A 22,475-nucleotide genomic window follows, 5' to 3' on the forward strand; every position below is an offset into this window, starting at 1 on the left:
CTTGGAAGACAGAACTTCAGACCATGAAGACAAAATATTTAATCTTGAAAATAAAGTTGCCCAAACAGAGAAGATGGTAAGAAATCATGAACAGAATCTCCAAGAACTATGGGACATCATGAAAAGACCAAATTTAAGAATTATTGGGATTGAGGAAGGCAAGAGATACAAACCAAAGGAATGAACCTATTAAATAAAATAATACCAGAAAATTTCCCAAACCTGAAGAATGAAATGGAAAATCAAATACAAGAGGCTTACAGAACACCAAATGCACAAAATCACAACAGATCCACACCAAAGCACATTATAATGAAAATGCCTAATATTCAAAATAAAGATAGGATTTTCAAGGCCACGAGAGAAAAGCATCAGATTACATATAGGGGGAGACCAATACGGATAGCAGCTGACTTCTCAACCCAGACTCTAAAAGCTAGAAGGGCCTGGAACAATATATTTCACGCTCTGAAAGAACACGGTTGCCAACCAAGAATCCTATACCCAGCAAAACTAACCTTCAGATTTGAAGATGAAATAAAATCCTTCCATGATAAACAAAAGTTAAAAGAATTTACAAATAGAAAGCCTACACTACAGAATGTTCTCAACAAATTATTACATGAGGAGGAAATGAAAAACAACAATGTAGGTCAGCAAAGGGAGGAACTACCTTAGAGAAAAAACAGTCAAAGGAGAAACCAAGCCAACTTAAAAATCAAAAATAAGCCCAAATGACTGGGACTACAAATCATATCTCAATAATAACCCTGAATGTTAATGGTCTAAACTCATCAATCAAAAGACATAGGCTGGCAGAATGGATTAAAAAGAAAAACCCAACAATATGCTGCCTGCAAGAGACTCATCTCATAGAAAAAGACAACCACAGACTAAAGGTGAAAGGATAGGAAAAAACCTACCATGCAGGAGTTTCAAGATGGCGGACTAGGGGGCGGCTGCATTTCACGTTGCTCCAGGACGCAGGATTCAAAAGAGGAGATAGTGAGAGACTTGGGACCAACTCAAAGTCGCTGGGTGAGTCTCTCCCATTGGGGAGACGACCCGGATGGGGCGGTAGCCCCGGAACGCAGGGAACTCTGTGAAGTAGAGTTGCTCGGTGAGACACCCCTCCCCCCACTGGAGCGGTAAACACAGACAACTGGGATCATCGTAGAGGAGGCGGCTCAGCACAGCGCTTGGACTCGGAGCAACCACTGGGGCTCTGGGCGCCTGCCTGAGGAGGAGCTGTGTGGCGAGCTGTTTGAACTCAGAACGACCGCTCCTGAACACCGAGAGGTTGCCCGGAGGAAGAGGAGGAGCATGGCGGGTCGCTTGGTCTAGGAGTGACTGCATCAGAGCCACAGGCGGTTGCCAGAGAAGTAGCTGCGTGTCGAGCTGTTTGAACTCAGAACGAGCGCTCTTGAACACCGGTGGCCTGCCTGGAGGAGCGTGGTGGGTCACTTGGTCTCGGAGCCACCGCTCCTGAACACCTGGGGGGCTACCCTGAGGAGGAGGAGGAGGAACAGGGCAGGTCACTTGGACTTGGAGTGACTGCCTAGGGCTACGGGCGATTGGCGGGAGGAGGAGATGCGAAGTGAATTGCTTGGGCTCCTAGTGACTGCGTCGGAAACCTGGCCACTGTCCGGAGGAGGAGGTGTGTGGCGGGTCTCTGGGTATCGGAGCTATTGTACGGGGCTCCAGGTGGCGGCTCAGAGGAGGGGCCGCATAGCCAGGCGATTAGGTGCAGAGCAGGGTCCCAGGAGCTAGGTGGCTTCTTGCTGGAAGAGTCGCACAGAGACACGCCTAGGGGCGGAGCGAAGTTTCCAGGGCTGCGGGCAGATTATCTGGGAGAGGCAGCCTAAGGAGACTCGCCTGCAAAGGGTGAGGCTCCCAGGCCCAGGAGGTAGGTCTGGGCCCCTGGGAACGTTGCAGAGGAAGACAGCCCAGCCCAGGTGGTAGTTGTAGATTGAGGGGAACCTCTAGGAGGGGAACTGATCAGCAAGACGTCCCCACCGAGTGAGTCTTCCCTGCCGGGTGAGGTTTTCCCACAGGGACGGTAAAACCAGAGACACAGGCACAAACAGGACTTGCCTCAGCCCACAGCCTAGTTCCCCATTGGATGACCATTGGTCAACAAGTGGAGGCACCTCTGCCCACTAGCAGGGAATATACCCACCTGAGGGTCACCACCCCTAGAGAGGCAGCTTCTTCGCGGAGCTCCGCATTATCAACTTCCTCCAAGACTTCAGGCTACTGAAGGATAAGAGGGGATATACTAGCAATCTTCAGGGACATTATAAGTCGATAGAGGAAATCTGCAATATCTTAATGACCCACTGATTCCTGAACAATATGAGAAAACAAGGTAAGAAAATGCCCCAAACAAATCTAGATGTTACATCAATAAAATCCAACGACAGCATGGCAGAAGACATGACAGAAAGGGAGTTCAGAATGTACATAATTAAAATGATTAGGGAAGCAAACAATGAGATGAAAGAGCAAATGCAGGCATTGAATAATGAGATGAAAGAGCAAATGCAGGCATTGAATGATGAGATGAAAGAGCAAATGCAGGCATTGAATGATAGCACCAATTGACAGTTAAAAGAGCAAATACAGGAAGCAAAAGATCATTTCAATAAAGAGTTAGAGATATTGAAAAAAAACCAAACAGAAACCCTTGAAATGAAGGAAACAATAAACCAAATTAAGAACTCCATAGAAAGCATAACCAATAGGATAGAACACCTGGAAGACAGAACTTCAGATATTGAAGACAAAATATTTAATCTCGAAAGCAAAGTTGAACAAACAGAGAAGATGGTAAGAAATCATGAACAGAATCTGCAAGAACTATGGGATATCATGAAAAGGCCAAATTTGAGAATTATTGGGATTGAGGAAGGCTTAGAGAAACAAACCAAAGGAATGAATAATCTATTCAATGAAATAATATCAGAAAATTTCCCAAATCTGAAGAATGAAATGGAAAATCAAGTCCAAGAGGCTTATAGGACTCCAAATACACAAAATTACAACAGAACCACACCAAGGCACATTATAATGAAAATACCTAACATACAAAATAAAGACAGAATTTTAAAGGCTGTGAGAGAAAAGAACCAAATGACATTCAGGGGAAACCAATACGGATATCAGCAGATTTTTCAATCCAGACCCTAAAAGCTAGAAGGGCCTGGAACAACATTTTTCAAGCTCTGAAAGAAAATGGATGCCAACCAAGAATCCTATACCCAGCAAAACTTACCTTCAAATTTGACGATGAAATAAAACCATTCCATGATAAACAAAAGCTAAAAGAATTTACAAAAAGAAAGCCAGCATTACAGAACATTCTCAGCAAAATATTTCATGAGGAAGAGATAAAAAACAAAGAAGCATATCAGCAAAGGGAGGAATTATCCTAAAGGAACTGTCAAATAAAGGAGGAACCAAGATATGTCAAAAAATAAATAAATAAATAAATAAAATTTTAAATATGAACCAAATGACCGGGAATACAAATCATATCTCAATAATAACCCTGAATGTTAATGGCCTGAATTCATCAATCAAAAGACATAGACTGGCAGATTGGATTAAAAAGAAAGAACCAACAATATGTTGCCTGCAAGAGACTCACCTCATAGAAAGAGATACCCATAGACTAAAGGTGAAAGGATGGGGAAAAACATACCATGCACATGGACTCAGCAAAAAAGCTGGAGTATCCATCCTCATTTCAGATAATGTGGACTTCAAGCCAATGTTAGTCAGAAGGGATAAAGAAGGACATTTCATACTGCTTAAGGGAAGCATAAATCAGCAAGATATAACAATCATAAACATCTATGCCCCAAACAGTGGCTCATCCATGCATGTTAAACAAATCCTTCTCAATTTTAGAAACCAAATACACCATAACACAATAATACTAGGTGATTTTAACACGCCTCTCTCACCACTGGACAGATCTTCCAAACAAAAATTGAACAAAGAAACCATAGATCTCAATAACACAATCAATAATTTAGACTTAACAGACATTTATAGAATATACCATCCAACCAAGAGCGAATACACTTTCTTCTCAGCAGCACATGGATCCTTCTCTAAAATAGACCATATATTATGCCACAAAGCTAATGTCAGCAAATACAAGAAGATAGAGACACTACCTTGGATTCTATCAGATCATAATGGATTGAAGTTAGAAATAAATGAAAGAGTAAAAAACAGAAACTACTCCAACACCTGGAGATTAAACAATATGCTATTATATGATGAATGGATAACAGAAGATATTAGGAAGGAAATTAAAAAATTCTTAGAGGTAAATGAGAACAAAGAAACATCATATCAAAATCTCTGGGACACTATGAAAGCAGTACTTAGAGGAAGATTTATTTCATGGAGCGCATTTAATAAAAGAAGTAAAATTCAACAAATAAACGACCTAACACTACAGGTCAAAGCCCTAGAAAAAGAAGAACAGACCAACACCAAAAGTAGTAGAAGACAGGAAATAGTTAAACTCAGAGCTGAAATCAACAAAATTGAAACAAAAGAAACAATACAAAAAATTGACAAAATAAATAGTTGGTTCTTCGAAAAAATAAACAAAATTGATAAACCTTTAGCCACACTAACAAAGAGAAGATGAGAGAAAACCCAAATCACTAAAATTCGGAATGAACAAGGAAATATCACAACAGACACGACTGACATACAAAACATAATTAGAAGCTATTTTGAAAATCTATACTCCAACAAAATAGAAAATTTCAAAGACATCAACAGGTTTCTAGAGACATAGGAATTGCCTAAACTGAACGAGGAGGACATACACAATTTAAATAGACCAATTTCAAGTAATGAAATAGAAGAAGTCATCAAAAGCCTACCAACAAAGAAAAGTCCAGGACCAGATGGGTTCTCAGCCGAATTCTACAAAACCTTTAAAGAAGAGCTCATTCCAATACTTCTCAAAGTATTCCATAAAATAGAAGAGGAGGGAACCCTCCCAAACTCATTCTATGAAGCCAATATTACCCTGATACCTAAACCAGACAGAGACACATCGAGGAAAACCAGACAGAGACACATCGAGGAAAGAAAATTTCAGACCAATATCCTTAATGAACATCGACGCAAAAATTCTCAACAAAATTTTAGCAAATCGCATACAAAAACATATTAAAAAGATAGTGCACCATGATCAAGTTCCTTTCATCCCAGGGATGCAAGGTTGGTTCAACATCAGGAAATCAATAAATGTCATTCACCATATCAATAGACTTAAAGTCAAGAATCACATGATTATTTCAATAGATGCAGAAAAAGCATTTGATAAAATACAGCACCCCTTCATGCTCAAAACACTAGAAAAAATAGGGATAGTGGGAACATTCCTTAACATTGTAAAGGCCATCTACACTAAGCCCATGGCTAATATCATTCTAAATGGTGAAAAACTGAAAGCATTCCCTCTAAAAACTGGAACAAGGCAGGGATGCCCTCTTTCACCACTTCTATTCAATATCGTCCTTGAAACTCTAGCCAGAGCAATTAGACAGACCAAAGAAATTAAAGGGATACGAATAGGAAAAGAAGAACTCAAACTATCCCTATTTGCTGATGATATGATTGTATACTTAGAGAAACCAGGAAATTCCACCAGAAAACTTTTAGATCTCATAAGTGAATTCAGTAAAGTAGCGGGATATAAGATCAATGCACATAAATCTAAGGCATTTTTATACATAAGCGATGAATCTTCAGAAAGAGAAATCAGGAAAACTACCCCATTCACAATAGCTTCAAAAAAAATAAAATACTTGGGAATCAATCTCACAAAAGAGGTGAAAGACCTCTACAATGAGAACTACAGAACACTAAAGAAAGAAATTCAAGAAAACCTTAGAAGATGGAAAGATCTCCCATGTTCTTGGATAGGAAGAATTAATATTGTCAAAATGGCCATACTACCAAAAGTGCTACACAGATTCAATGCAATTCCAATGAAAATCCCAATGATGTACCTTACAGAAATAGAGCAAGAAATTATGAAATTCATCTGGAAGAATAAAAAAACCCAGAATAGCCAAAGCAATCCTTGGCAGAAAGAGTGAAGCAGGGGATATCACAATACCAGATCTTTAACTCTACTACAAAGCAATAGTAACAAAAACAGCATGGTATTGGTACCAAAATAGAAAGGTAGATCAATGGTACAGAATAGAGGACATGGACACAAACCCAAATAAATACAATTTTCTCATACTAGACAAAGGGGCCAAAAATATGCAATGGAGAAAAGATAGCCTCTTCAACAAATGGTGCTGGGAGAATTGGAAATCCATATGCAACAGAATGAAACTAAACCCATATCTCTCACCATGCACGAAACTAAACTCAAAATGGATTAAGGATCTCGGAATCAGACCAGAGACCTTGCATCTTATAGAAGAAGAAGTAGGTCCAGAACTTCAACATGTCGACTTAGGACCAGACTTCCTCAACAGGACTCCCATAGCACAAGAAATAAAAGCAAGAATTAATAACTGGGATAGATTCAAACTAAAAAACTTTCTCTCAGCAAAGGAAACTATCAGCAATGCGAAGAAAGAGCCTACAGAGTGGGAGAAAATCTTTGCCAATCATACTTCAGATAGAGCGCTAATCTCCAGAATCTATAAAGAACTCAAAAAACTCTACACCAAGAATGTAAATAATCCAATCGACAAATGGGCTAAGGAAATGAATAGACACTTCACAGAAAAAGATATACAAGCAATCAACAAACATATGGAAAAATGTTCAACATCTCTAGTAATAAGAGAAATGCAAATCAAAACTACACTAAGATTCCATCTCACCCCAATTAGAATGGCAATTATCAAGAATACAAGCAACAACAGGTGTTGGCGAGGATGTGGGGAGAAAGGTACACTCTTACATTGCTGGTGGGGCTGAAAATTAGTGCAGCCACTCTGGAAAGCAGTGTGGAGATTCCTTAGAAAACTTGGAATGGAACCACCATTTGACCCAGCTATCCCACTCCTTGGCCTATACCCAAAGGATTTAAAATCAGCATATTACAGAGATACAGCCACATCAATGTTCATAGCTGCTCAGTTCACAATAGCCAGATTGTGGAACCAACCTAGATGTCCTTCAATTGATGAATGGATAAAGAAAAAGTGGTATATATATACAATGGAATATTACTCAGCCATAAAGAATGATAAAATTATGGCATTTGCAGGCAAATGGAGGAAACTGGAGAATATCATGCTAAGTGAGATAAGCCAATCTCAAAAAACCAAAGGAAGAATGATATCACTAGTAAGTGGATGATGACACATAATGGGGGGTGGGAAGGGTTAGTGTTGGGGTTGGAGTTGGGTTTAGGGAGGGGGACAGGAATGGAGGAAGGAAGGACTGTATAGATGGACGGGAAGGGTGGGAGGGGAGGGGGGGAAGGGAAAAAATGGCAGAATGAATCAAACAACATTACCCTATGTAAATTTATGATTACACAAATGGTATGCCTTTACGCCATGTACAGACAGAGAAACAACATGTATCCCATTTGTTTACAATAAAAAAAAAAAAGAAAAAGTGGTATATATATACAATGGAATATTACTCAGCCATAAAGAATGATAAAATTATGGCATTTGCAGGCAAATGGATGAATCTGGAGAATATCATGCTAAGTGAGATAAGCCAATCTCAAAAAACCAATGGACGAATGATATCGCTAATAAGTGGATGATGACACATAATGGGGGGTGGGAGGGGTTAGTGTTAGGGTTAGAGTTAGGGTTAGGGAGGGGGGCAAGAATGGAGGAAGGAAGGACTGTATAGAGGGAATAGAGGGGTGGGAGGGGTGGGGGGGAAGGGTAAAAAATAACAGAATGATTCAAACAACATTACCCTATGTAAATTTATGATTACACAAATGGTATGCCTTTACGCCATGTACAAACAGAGAAACAACATGTATCCCATTTGTTTACAATAATAAAAAAAAAAAAAAACTAAAAAACCAAAAAACCTACCATGCACATGGACTCAGTAAAAAAGCAGGGGTTTCCATCCTTATATCAGATAAAGTGGACTTCAAACCAAAGTTAATCAGAAGGGATAAAGAAGGACATTTCATACTGCTTAAGGGAACCATAAATCAGGAAGACATAATGATAGCAAATATTTATGCCCCAAACAATGGTGCATCACGATACATGAAACAAATCCTTCTCAATTTCAGGAATCAAATAGACCACAACACAATAATTCTAGGTGACTTTAATGCACCGCTGTCACTACTAGATAGATCTTCCAAATAAAAACCAACCAAAGAAACCATAGAACTCAATAACACAATCAAAAACCTACACTTAATAGACATATATAGAATATTCCATCCATCAATAAGCGGATTCACTTTCTTCTCAGCAGCACATGGAACCTTCTTGAAAATAGACCATATGTTATGTCACAAAGCAGCCCTTAGGAAATGTAAAAAAATAGAGATACTGCCTTGTGTTCTATCAGACCATAATGGACTGAGAGTAGAAATCAATAACAAAATACAAAACAGAAATTATTCCAACACCTGGAGACTAAATAATATGCTATTGAATGAAACATGGATAACAGAAAACAACAGGGAGGAGATAAAAAAATTCTTAGAGGTCAATGAGAACAACGATACAACATATCAAAATCTCTGGGACACTATGAAAGTGGTACTAAGAGGAAAATTCATTGCATGGAGTGCATTCTAGAAAAGAATGAAAAGTCAACAACTAAATGACCTAACATTACAGCTCAAAGCCCTAGAAAAAGAACAGAATAACAGCAAAAGTAGTAGAAGACAGGAAATAATTAAAATCAGAGCTGAAATCAATGAAACTGAAACAAAAGAAACAATTCAAAAAATTGACAAACAAAAAGTTTGTTCTTTGAAAAAGTAAATAAAATAGACAAACCCTTAGCCACACTAACAAAGAGAAGGAGAGAAAAAACTCAAATTACTAAAATTCATGATGAAAAAGGAAATATCACAACACTACTGAGATACATAACATAATGAGAAGCCAATTCAAAAATCTGAATTCCAACAAAATAGAAACTACCGAAGACACTGACAAATTTCTAGAGACATATGCTCCTCCCAAACTTAACCAGGAAGACATACACAATTTAAACAGATCAATATCAAGCAATGAAATAGAAGAAGCCATTGAAAACCTACCATCCAAGAAAAGCCCAGCACCAGACGGATTCTCAGTCGAGTTATACAAGACCTTCAAAGAAGAACTCATTCCAATACTTCTCAAAGTATTCCAAGAAATAGAAAAGGAGGGTACCCTACCAAACTCATTCTATGAAGCTAATATCACCCTCATACCCAAACCAGGAAAAGACACATCAAGGATAGAAAATTTTAGACCAATATCCTTGATGAATATAGATGCAAAGATCCTTAACAAAATATTGGCAAACCATACCCAAAAACATATTAAGAAAATTGTGCACCACGATCAAGTGGGGTTCATCCCTGGAATGCAAGGATGGTTTAATATCTGTAAATTAATAAACATAATCCATCATGTCAATAGACTTAAGGATAAGAATCATATGGTTATTTCAACTGATGCAGAAAAAGCATTCAAAAAAATACAACACCCCTTCATGCTCAAAGCACTAGAAAAAATAGGGATAGTAGGAACATATCTGAACATTGTAAAGGCTATTTATGCTAAGCCCATGGCCAACATCATTCTTAATGGAGAAAAACTGAAAGCATTCCCTTTAAAAATGGTAACAAGACAGGGATGTCCTCTTTCACCACTTTATTCAACATTGTCCTCGAAACTCTAGCCAGAGCAATTAGACAGACTAAGGAAATTAAAGGGATATGAATAGGAAAAAAGGAACTTAAGTTGTCACTATTTGCTGATGACATGATTCTATATTTAGAGGATCCAAAAAACTCCTCCAGAAAACTTCTAGACCTCATCAATGAATTCAGCAAAATAGTAGGCTATACAATCAACATGCATAAATCTAAAGCATTTTTATACGCAAGCGATGAAACATCTGAAAGGGAAATGAGGAAAACAACTCCATTTGCAATAGCCTTGAAAAAAATAAAATACTTGGGAATCAATCTAACCAAAGAGGTAAAAGATCTCTACAATGAAAACTACAAAACATTGAAGAAAGAAATTGAGGAAGACCTTAGAAGATGGAAAGATCTCCCATGTTCTTGGATAGGAAGAATTAATATTGTCAAAATGGCCATACTACCAAAAGTGCTACACAGATTCAATGCAATTCCAATGAAAATCCCAATGATGTACCTTACAGAAATAGAGCAAGAAATTATGAAATTCATCTGGAAGAATAAGAAACCCAGAATAGCTAAAGCAATCCTTAGCAGAAAGAGCGAAGTAGGGGGTATCGCAATACCAGATCTTCAACTCTACTACAAAGCAATAGTAACAAAAACGGCATGGTATTGGTACCAAAATAGAAAGGTAGATCAATGGTACAGAATAGAGGACATGGACACAAACCCAAATAAATACAATTTTCTCATACTAGACAAAGGGGCCAAAAATATGCAATGGAGAAAAGATAGCTTCTTCAACAAATGGTGCTGGGAAAACTGGAAATCCATATGCAACAGAATGAAACTAAACCCCTATCTCTCACCCTGCACAAAACTCAACTCACAATGGATCAAGGACCTTGGAATCAGACCAGAGACCCTGCATCTTATAGAAGAAAAAGTAGGTCCAAATCTTCAACATGTCGGCCCAGGATCAGACTTCCTTAACAGGACTCCCATAGCACAAGAAATAAAAGCAAGAATCAATAACTGGGACAGATTCAAACTAAATAGCTTTCTCTCAGCAAAGGAAACTATCAGCAATGTGAAGAGAGAGCTTACAGAGTGGGAGAAAATCTTTGCCACTCATACTTCAGATAGAGCGCTAATCTCCAGAATCTATAAAGAACTCAAAAAACTCTACACCAAGAATACAAATAACCCAATCAACAAATGGGCTAAGGATATGAACAGACACTTCACAGAAGAAGATCTACAAACAATCAACAGACATATGAAAAAATGTTCAACATCTCTAGTAATAAGAGAAATGCAAATCAAAACTACACTAAGATTCCATCTCACCCCACTTAGAATGGCAATTATCAAGAATACAAGCAACGATAGGTGTTGGCGAGGATGTGAGGAAAAAGGTACACTCATACATTGCTGGTGGGGTTGAAAATTAGTGCAGCCACTCTGGAGAGCAGTGTGGAGATTCCTTAGAAAACTTGGAATGGAACCACCATTTGACCCAGCTATCCCACTCCTTGGCCTATACCCAAAGGACTTAAAATCAGCATATTACAGAGATACAGCCACATCGATGTTCATAGCTGCTCAATTCACAATAGCCAGATTGTGGAACCAACCCAGATGTCCTTCAATTGATGAATGGATAAAGAAACGGTGGCATATATATACAATGGAATATTACTCAGCTATAAAGAATAATAAAATTATGGCATTTGCAGGCAAATGGATGAAATTGGAGAATATCATGCTAAGTGAGATAAGCCAATCTCAAAAAACCAAAGGACGAATGATCTTGCTGATAAGCAGATGATGACACATAATGGGGGCTGGGAGGGAGACAAGAATGGAGGAAGGAGGGACTGTATAGAGGGAAAAGAGGGGTGGGAGGGGTAGAGGGGAAGGAAAAAATATCAGAATGACTCAAACACCATTACCCTAGGTAAATGTATGATTACACAAATGGTATGCCGTTACTCCATGTACAAACAGAAACAACATGTATCCCATTTGTTTACAATAAAAATAAATTTAAAAAAAATTCATTAGAGAAGTTCCTTTGTTTATGAGATCTCAACTGTCAGTGCAAGGCAAAACAGAAAGCAGATTTAATCAGGTCTCTTGAGTGATAAGGATTGCTTTGTGGCCAGTCACAAACATGTTCAAAGCAGCAAATTCATTGAGGTCACAGAATGTGAGTATGTGATGAGCCATGAGAAACCTTCATGACTTTCTCACTTGAACTTTAGTCTTATTCTTGAACAGGGCTGTCCAGAAAGCCCAACCAGAAATATTTTTTTTAACACCAACTGAAAGCCAAATAAGAATAAAAGCCTTGCCAGTTTCTTCCAGATGCTGTAATAGGAACCCAACATAAGCTGGTCTAGCTAGAAGAGGAGAAAAGGAGCCCCCAAACAAAAGGTCAGTTAAACAACCTTTTACCTCTCCTTCTCAAACACATCATCTCCCCCTCAAAGACTGGCTTCTTTGTGATGGCTTCATTTTGTTCCACTGCAGACAAATTTCTCCCATGTTGCTGAGGAAGAGAACTACAAAGTAGCTTCAACTTACATGCTCCAGGCTCTGTAACCTCAGGAGCACAGAGTCAATAACCCCAATTTTAAGTACCTGGAAAATTCCAAATGATTCTTTTAGGGTCACATATACTCCTTGGTCAAATTGCAGCCATTGGGGATATAATTTATGATCAGCTAGACCTGGACCAGATGACCAGTAGCCATGAAAAAAAAAAAAATTATACCAGAAACCTAATAATTTTAGCTAAGGTGACTGAATATTTAGTATGTACCAGTCACTGTTCTAAGCATCTTAACTACATTGAATCATTCCACTACCATAATATATTTATGAGATAGATATTAGTATTTTCCCCATTTACAGATAAGGAAACTTAGGTACAGAGTGGGATATACTGCACCACTCCCATAACTAATAAACGACAAGTTTAGGATTAACATGCAGGCACCCCAGAACCTGTGCTCTGGATTCCTCTGATGCTCTGAGGGTACTATGAATGACAGCCACCCAGAACCATATGGGATGGGAAAGGAGTGATGCCCTGAAGTAAAGTATGACGTGAGAAGGAAAATTATTATCTCAAACAATGATCATTAGTTTCACTTATTGAACTAAACATGAAGTTAAGTATCCAATAAACACCTGACAAATGTCTACCATGAGTGAGGCCACACAACAAAATGAATGAACTCACTGTCGCCATATGTCTCCCAGGCCATAAATAACTAAGGAACACAGGGAATAGGTACTTTCTTTACATGATAAAATCATTGTGCCTTGTGCTGGGGTTGTGTCTCAGTGGTAGAGTAGTTTCCTAACACATGTGAGGCATTGAGTTCAATCCTCAGTCCCACATTAAAATAAACAAATAAAATAAAGATAGTGTGTCCATCTATAACTATGATAGTATAATACCAGACTTTAAACTATACTACAGAGCTATAGCAACAAAAACAACATGGTATTTTCACCAAAATAGACAGGTAGACCAATGGTACAGGATAGAAGACACAGAGACAAACCCACATAAATACAATTATCTCATATTAGACAAAGGTGTCAAAAACATACATTGGAGAAAAGATAACCTCTTCACAAATGGTGCTGGGAAAACTGGAAATCCATATGCAGCAAAATGAAATTAAATCTCTATCTCTCACCCTGCACAAAAATCAACTCAAAGTGAATCAAGGACCTAGGAATTAGACCAGAGACCCTGTGCCTAATAGAAGAAAAATAGGCCCAAATCACCATGTTGGTTTAGGACCTGACTTCCTTAACAAGACTCCTAAAGCACAAGAAATAAAATCAAGAATCAATAACTGGGATGGAATCAAACTAAAAAGCTTCTTCTCAGGAATGGAAACAATCAATAATGTGAAGAGAGAGCCTACAGAGTGAAATAAAATCTTTACCATACTCACATCAGATATAGCACTAATCTCTAAGATATATAAAGAACTCAAAAAACTGAACATCAAAACAACAAATAACCCAATCAATAAATAGGTTAAGGAACTGAATAGGTACTTCACAGGAGATATACAACCCATCAATAATTGAAAAAATGTTCAACATCTCTAGTAATCAGAGAAAAACTAGTCAAAACTACTCTAAGATTTCATCTCACTCCAGTCAGAATGGCACTTATGAAGAATACAAGCAACAATAAGTGTTGGCAAGGATGTGGGGGAAAAGGTACACTCATACATTGCTGGTAGGACTGCAAATTGGTACAACCACTCTGGAAAGCAGTATGGAGATTCCTCAGAAAACTTAGAATGGAACCACCATTTGACCCAGTTATCCCACTCTTTGATCTATACCCAAAAAACTTAAAATCAGCATACTAGAGTGATGCAGCCACATCAATGTTTATAGTAGCTCAATTCACAATAGCTAAACTGTGGAACCAACCTAGATGCCCTTCAATAGATGAATGGATAAAGAAACTGTGCTATATATACACAACAAAGCATTACTCAGCCTTAAAGGAGAATAAATTATGGCATTTGGAGGTAAATGGATGGAGTTGGGGAATATCATGCTAAGCAAAATAAGTCAATCCCAAAAAAACCAAAGGCCAAATGTTTTCTCTGATATGTGAATGCTGATCCATAATGTGGGGTGTGGCAAGGGAAAAATGGAGGAAATTTGGATGGGGCAGAGGGGAGCAAGGGGAGGGGAGCAAGAGGAGAGGAGGAGGCAGGGGGTGGGGAAGATGGTGGAATGAGGTGGACATCATTACTCTAGGTACAGGTACAATCACACGAATGGAATGACTGCATCATGTGCAACAGAGAAATGAACAGTTGTGCTCCATTCATGTACAATGAATTAAAATGTATTCTGCTGTCATGTATAACTAATTAGAACAACAACAAAAATTCCTTGTATCTCCAAATGGTCTCTCCAAGTTGTGTTTGAATAAGTTATTAAAACTTTTTTGGCACAAGCTAATATTTTATAACTTTGAGGGAATGGTAAATGTAAAAGAAAATAAATTTGTTCAACTGATTTATTTCTTAATGAAATCAGAAATTTTTATAAAATAGATCTTATTTTCCTTCTTCTTCTAAAAAAATACTATAAAGAAAATTTTGTTCTCCATCTCTGAAGGAAAAGACAATTCAAAGTGACAAGTTTAAGAGTATAAATTTGCCAGGATTAATTAAAGAGCTCACCAGAGGGGCCTTCCCCTGCTTTGGGGTGAAGTATAAGGGGAGAGTTTGGGGAGGAAAAGAAAGTGGGAGAGGATCATCTCAACTTCATGAAGGAAGACAGAACGCAGGTAAATGTGCAAATGCTGGCATTCATTAGAAAATCAGTCACATTGCTTAATGAACCTGGAGTGTTTATAATTCCCAGAGAGAGAGGAACATTTCTAAAACATGTAATAGGTTTTCAATTTTCATTGTAGCTATCCACCATCTATTATTTTTTCCCAACAAGTCTGGTTAAAGTTCTTTCACAATATTGTATAAATATTTTTATTCCTTTTTCAGGGCAGCATGACTATATTAAAGTTTCATCCTTGGCATATCTTATGTTAATTCAACGTTCCTAAAGGACAGGGATGCTGTTTTAACCATCCCTGTGCCCAGCATACAGCAGGCACTCAACGAACACTAGCCAAAAGCATTTAGGTGTAAGCTCCTCTTCTCAAGTCATTTTCTTACTAGGTCCTCTCTTCTTGGCTAGTTATATTAACACTTGAATTCCTAGTACAAAACTCCAAACTTAGAAAGTAGATTTTAGTTTCCAAGATAGAACCTCTAACTTATAGGGGAAAGTCTTAAAAATCTGCAAATCATCAAATTCCTTCTTTGAACTCAGAATTGGGGTGGTGAATGCCGGAGCCTCCTCACAGGCCTTTAGAAGTTCCTCAGCCCCAGTAACATTCGAACTTTACAGATTCTTTGTGAAGCAACAGCAGTGGCTGTTACTAAGATCTGGGTGATTTATAACAGGCCCATTTCTTATTTCCAGTGGGTCTAAAGGGGCTCACATGGCTCAATTCCCGATGCCTAAAACAGTACCTAACACCATGAGAGAAATCTCTACTGAAGGAAACAAATGGAAATGGAAACATGGTAAACATAATGATACAAAATACGAACATCATCAGCTTGAGATTTACAAATTAAGGGACAATTAGGAAAAGAATTCTCTTCTTTACACATTCATGCCAACTTAAATACTGACCAAGGGCAGGCAGGCAATGAATTAAGCAGTTAGAGTGTAGGTGTAAATGCACAGATTTTACTGAGCAGATGAGAGGTTTGCACACAGAAGAGATCATGAGCCACCTCAGGGGGGTAAGACTGACTCAGCTCCAGCCTGTTACTTCACATGGGGGTGCAGCTCCAATTCTGCTAGTTTTTCCATATTTTTTTTTCCTTTTAAAAAGTCTAGATTGTGTGTATGTGTGTGTGTGTGTGTGTGTGTGTGTGAGAGAGAGAGAGAGAGAAAGACAGAGATAGAGAGACAGAGAGACAGAGAGACAGAGATAGAATGAACTCTAAAACTATAAATATTGACTCAAATGTATGTTTTGATATATGTTTTGCATGCACATTTGGGCAATGGATAACAAACATGAAACCTTTGAGAATTTTCTGTGTCTAAAACTATTTATCCCGTGTGTGTGTGTGTGTGTGTGTGTGTGTGTGTGTGTTTTGTTGTTGTTGCTGCTGCTGCTTCAATAACCTTGTGGAAATGGAGAAGAATAAGGAGGCAAGTTATACTGTGGGAGGGATTTCAGCAGAGTAAGCTACTATAAAAGCACTGGAGGATTCATGGTTGGAGGAAGACTGATTAATGGTATTTGTCATGCACATTACACTATTCCTGAATTTGCAAATATTTTTCTCTATGAATAGGTCATCTGTGTTTGCTACTCAGTGCCCATCAAAGTTAGGCCCCTATCCTCCCACAGAAACTGGGAGATAGGGTATGATATTTTTTGATGATTATCAAAGGGAACCTCCCAAGTCCTTGATTTTTCAAACGAAGCAAGCAAGAAGCTTCTTGCTTTTGAAAAAGATTTACATCTGAAAGCAGGCAGAGAAATAATGTCATTCTTTCAATTTCTTACAATTTTAAGTTTTTTAAAGGGAATGCTGTAAGATAAAGGAGGTCAGGAGGCTGTCTAAAGTTCAGCCAAGTGGGTAGTCAAGTGTAGTCTATATTGAAATTTAGCAAGCTACACATCAGTGGGCAAGTTTTAGAGAAAAGTAATTTCTAGACATTCTTAATCCTAGTTTAGAATTCTCCCCTCTTTTCCCCTATATCTAATGTATCAGAAAACCATGGTCTGCCCGCCTTGATGTTTACCAAAGTTGTTTTTAACAGTGTCATAAGCTTTAACCAACTGTGCAACATTGGGCAGTTTATTCGACCCCTCCATTTCTTAGTGGAAATAATACATACATACTACACCACATTCTAGGAAGAGGAAATCTTATCTGTGTAGCACTCAACACAGTGCCTGGCATACAGTAACAACTCAATAAATGGTAGCTATCAATATTTCAGCTAGTTCTTACCTGTGTTATTATGTTGTTCCTAAGCAATAAGAAACAGACCATGATACCAACATCAATAAAACACACAGGGAGGTGGAAGAAAATAAGTTAGAAATTATGGCTTAAATCTATTACAATTAGAGCAGAAGAAACCAACAATGATGCATTAACTACTACCAGAGCACTTACTCTGTCCTCCACAACTTTACCCTACTTTCTGCCCAACTTTCCTAACCCTGTTCCCTCAAACTTAAAATATTTTCCCACATAGACCCCAACACGATTTTTAAAATTGCAATTGTTATATTTTCTTCCTCACATTGATCACCTGTAGCATTTCACTCACCCTCTCTCCCCAAAAATAAAAACATGTTGGAGTTCATTAGCTATTCAGGAATTCTGTGCAAAATTTCCCCCAAAGGTTTTCCTTTGTTTGTATGTTAGTAGCAGCTCTAAGTTTTCAAGATTTGGACTCTGGTCTTAGAATTGTGCTCAAAGTATCTCCACAGAAGTGGTCCGTTTCATCATCCAATGAGCTCTGCCTATTGGTCGATGTGACACTCTAGTGGAAGGAAGCCAAGAGCCTATAGTAGCGATCCTGGGGAAAATTTAAGCAGCTGTGGCCATGTAATTCAAAACCTCTGAAAAGTGTGCTGCGGTCCGTGCACAGCATTAGTATAACATGAGGGCTGGATGCAGCTTGTGCCCCGGAGGACGTCCTTGCCTGCTGCTGGAAAGAGAAAACTGAAAGACAAACCTGGGTGCAGCCGGAAAGGTCCAGATAGATGAGCTTGTGGCATCCATTCCCTAAATTCAGGTACTGTAAACCTTTGTCTGTGAACTTTCGGCAATAAGCCAAACTAAGATTCTGTAAGTTGTGGAAGTGTCTGAAAAGACAGGGCGAGAAAAGAGAGGAAGGAAAATAATTATACTTCAGCTGCTCTCTCACATTTTTCTTAAGCCACTATGACAAAGGGAACTGTATATTAATTTTTTCTCCTTGCAGATGTTCAACAGTTTAACTCTATGGTTAACTCTTGTTAATTAAAGGAGACCTCAGTAGTAAAGCAAATAATGCATAATTACATTTCAAGTGAGCAGCATTAAAAATATTTGGCTAGATTTTTAAGAAAGTTGACTGGATAAAGCTTTTTTTGGCAATCCGGGGGAGGGGGACTGCATTCACATTGTTTGGAAGTTAGTTTGTTTCAGAAACCAAAAGTGAGGGTTTGCTTTATTGTTGTTTTTAGGTCTTAGCTTTGGAGCACCAAAATAATGTGAAAAATGTCTACAAAGCCAACCCTTTTTAAAATGGAAATTAACTGTTCTATGGGAGTGAGGATTTGGGAAAGAAGGCAAAACAACATAACAGTCTCTTTAAATGGATCTGATAAGTAAATGGTTTGAAAAATATAGACTTAAATATGCATGATTTTATAAGTAACAGTTTTATTATTACAGTAAAAATTTTTAATAAAAAGGCATTGATATATAGAACTGAAACATAGGTGTAAGAAGAACTGCTTGCAGAGGAGTAGGCGACACATGAAAAGAATAAAAACGACACCAGAGACTTCAATCTTACAGAGTTGAAACAAATGAAACATGGCACTACCCACTGACCAAAATGAGAGCTTCCAGAAAAAGGAGGGTAGTTAGGATGAGCTTATACTACTGTGGAAGGGCTCACATTTTGAGTACACTCTATGGACACGTTTCCAATCCCTCCTCAGCTGTGTATTTTAAAAGCGCAAGGACTCCCACTACTGCCTGCTTTTGTAATGGTATTAGCAACTTGCTCTTGGTTTGTGATCTGCAACAGTTTAGCAGCAAATGTGGAAGTGGGGAGAAAATGCCTGTCTTGCCCCTTAAAAGCTTACAAATAAATTTAATAAAGTCTACTTCCCCCAAAATGGAAAATAAGATATAAAAGTATGGAACATTCATTAATCAGAGTTCTAAAATCTGAAAAACACATCTATATGTTATAATGATTCCTATTCTACAGAGAACTGTTTGATTCATAACTTTCCCCTCCAGGAATGGCTGTATACAAGAAATTCCGCAGGACAGAGAGGGAAGCCCAGACTGAGACAGCACTATCCTCTGTAGACTCACCCCTCTCCCCAACTACAAGTGAAGCCAAAGTCCTCCTTCTTTTCCTCTCCCTTAAACCCCATGATTCAACTGAGTCAAGAACAGTTTTCTTGGAGTAGGGGTGGGGTGTGTCATTTCTAACAAAACTTCAGCTCTCTAATGTAGAAAAGAGTAGTGAGGTAGACAGCACCATACAATGAAAAATACACCGGGTTGTGGAATGTGACCAAACTAGATTCCAGTCCTAGCCCTGCACATACTGCAACTTAACTCTCAGATTGTTTCCCCATCTGCTAAATGGTGATAAGAATTTCATCTCTAATTTTTTTTTCTCCTAACCAACTTTGAGACTACCAGCTTTACTAACCCTCAGTCTTCTCATCTGTAACACAGAATATAATCCCATCTCCTCTTTCCCTTTAGAAGTATGCAATTAAATGAAAATACAGACATAACAGTAATATCTTGAGGGTGACTTTAACAATTAAAACCAGTGGGGGTCAGGCTGGGGTTGTGGCTTAGTGGTAGAGTGCTTGCTTAGCATGTGTGAGGCAGTGGGTTCGATCCTCTGCACCACATAAAAATAAATAAGATGTACTGTGTTCATCTGTAGCCAGAAATATCTTTAAAAAAAAAAAAAACGGTGGGGACATGGTAAAAGCTTTGAGAATATATGCATTATTATGATTGCTACTACTACCACCAAATAAAAACAACATAGTAACTTTTTTATGGAGTTTGGACTATTTCTTCCATTTAATGCAATAGATACTCATCTGACCAGAGTGGTGCATATAGATGATTTCAAGAGTTTACGGGATGTCACAGTGTATGCCCTGGCCCAAGCCTATTGTTCCATTTGTTTAAATCCATGTGGTCAGTTAACAAGAAAAATGAGAATTGAAGGGGCTCTTAACTTGTTACAGACACCATTAGCAGTCAAGGAAGGTCTAAGATTCTTAGTATAATGCTTTTAAATTCATAAAATAAAATATATAAGATTAAAAAGCAGCCAATTATATTGAAATACCTAATTATCAAAATATTTTTAAGCCAAATGGGTAGAACAGTAATATATGTGCTTCCTTCTTAACAAATTATATAACAAGATCTAGTGGCAGTTCTAATAACTACTGTGATTGTGAAGGAGTGATGAATGTCAATAATATTTCAAACTATGTATAACAACTATAACATAAGAACGTATTTGTGATTTATAAGAGAAAAAAAGTCCCAAGTATTAGCAGTTGCTAATACTGCTCAGATTTTATACCTACATTTCAGTTAGAGTTTAATGAAAATAAGAGTGCATTTTCCCTCCATCAAAATTCATGGATCCTGTAAATTTCATCCCTGGTCCCTTGGGGGGAGTTCACCAACCCCAGGTTAACAACCTCTGGTTCAGAGAGAAGAGGTTCCTCATTAGACTAAATGACCCCTGGGTTGAAAGGCTCTGGATGGCTGTCTTCAAAGTGGAACCTCATAAGAACCAACCTGAGTTTGAAAGCAAAGTACAAGAATCTAGACTGACCCTATAAGCCTGTCTAGTGATTTACTTGTGGCATACTTAAAGCTGCTGGAGATGGGAAAAGTATCAGTTAACAGTGAAATCACACTTGGCAAATTTTATGCAATAGTGATACTTTTTATTAAGGATTTTGGCAAAGAAACGTGTCTCCTATATGAGTAAGGTCTGATTCAACATTTTCTCAGCGCAGAGACTACTTGACAATTCTAACTCTGTTTTGAGGCACAGTGTTTCCAGTCTTTTAAAATCTTTTCTTAATTATTTAGTAATTTAAGTTTTTCTTCTTGGAGAATGGGTTTTCTCTTTATGGTTTCTTTATTTTTCTGCTACTACTAAATGTAATAAATTACAATTCTTATAGAAACTATAGAAATTATTTTTTCCTTCTTTCTTCTGATTTTGTTTCCTTTAAAGAATTGAGGCATTCTACAGTAAATCTTCAACACCTGAGGAATTGTAAAATTATGTATTTTAGTGAAAAATTCTCTTAAAAATCACTAAGACAAGACCAAGTCTATAAAAGGGGCAATTTGCATGTGAATTCTTTATAGTTCAGTGTTGGGCTTTTTAGTTTCACAGAAGCAGTTTCAAGCAATAGAGTTCTGCAGAAAAATCTAAATAGAGTGATGTGGACTCTTATAGGGTTAATTTGAGGTTGTTCAGTGAGGACAATGGCTTACTTTGTCTGCCCCACATTCATGGGTACTGATAAGACTATATAATCTCTGACAATAAGAAATGATATGGTTGTGGTGGCATACACCTATAATCCCAGCAACTCAGGAGACTGAGGCAGGAGGATCACGAGTTCAAAGTCAGCCTCAGCAACTTACTGAGGCCCTAAGCGACTCAGTGAAACGCTGTCTCTAAATAAAATATAAAAAGAACTGAAGATGTGGCTTACTGGTCAAGTGACCCTGGGTTCAATCCTGGTACCAAAAAAAAAAAAAAAAAAAGGTATGTAAAAATGGTAACCCTGATAATAAGAAAGTTCAAAACCAATTGAAGGATCAATTCATCTATATGAAAAATAATTAGACACCACTCCACTATAGCATATTAAAGGACAAAGATCAAGTCAGGTACAGTGGTACATGCTTGTAGTCCCAGTTACTGGGAAGGCTGAGGCAGGAGGATTACTTGAGTTAGAGGTCAGCATGGTTGACATAGTGAAAGAGAAAAAGCAGGGAGGGGAGGTGCGGAGAACACAGATCATAATGGCTGTACTACCAACTAAATGTCATTGTGGTTGGTTAATATGTAGTGAATAAATGAATCGATGTGGCTATCAGAACGCAGGGAAGGACGAAAACACTGGACTTCTGGCAGATGGCATGACTTGAGGCTGAGGATTAGAAAAGAGAAGCAGAAAGGCTTTCCAGCCATAGAGAAGGCAAGC

The 22,475-nt window shown here is 38.1% G+C and overlaps 2 protein-coding genes across 2 annotated transcripts in view; one reads left to right on the plus strand and one right to left on the minus strand.

The window, feature by feature from the left end:
• Positions 1 to 22,475, minus strand: part of Fbxl13 (F-box and leucine rich repeat protein 13) — a 227,398-nt gene that overhangs the window by 83,517 nt on the left and 121,406 nt on the right. Inside the window, exon 12 of the mRNA XM_047561512.1 lies at positions 18,209 to 18,338. Within this exon, the coding sequence (XP_047417468.1) occupies positions 18,209 to 18,338 (130 nt within the window). The remainder of the gene's footprint in view (positions 1 to 18,208; positions 18,339 to 22,475) is intronic.
• The window catches only part of Lrrc17 (leucine rich repeat containing 17), a 29,731-nt gene continuing 25,316 nt past the window's right edge, over positions 18,061 to 22,475 (plus strand). Inside the window, exon 1 of the mRNA XM_047561511.1 lies at positions 18,061 to 18,268. The gene's annotated coding sequence lies outside the window, so the exon portion shown is untranslated. The remainder of the gene's footprint in view (positions 18,269 to 22,475) is intronic.

This window comes from Sciurus carolinensis, chromosome 8 (assembly GCF_902686445.1).
Source record: "Sciurus carolinensis chromosome 8, mSciCar1.2, whole genome shotgun sequence".
NCBI classification, from domain to species: Eukaryota; Metazoa; Chordata; class Mammalia; order Rodentia; family Sciuridae; genus Sciurus; species Sciurus carolinensis.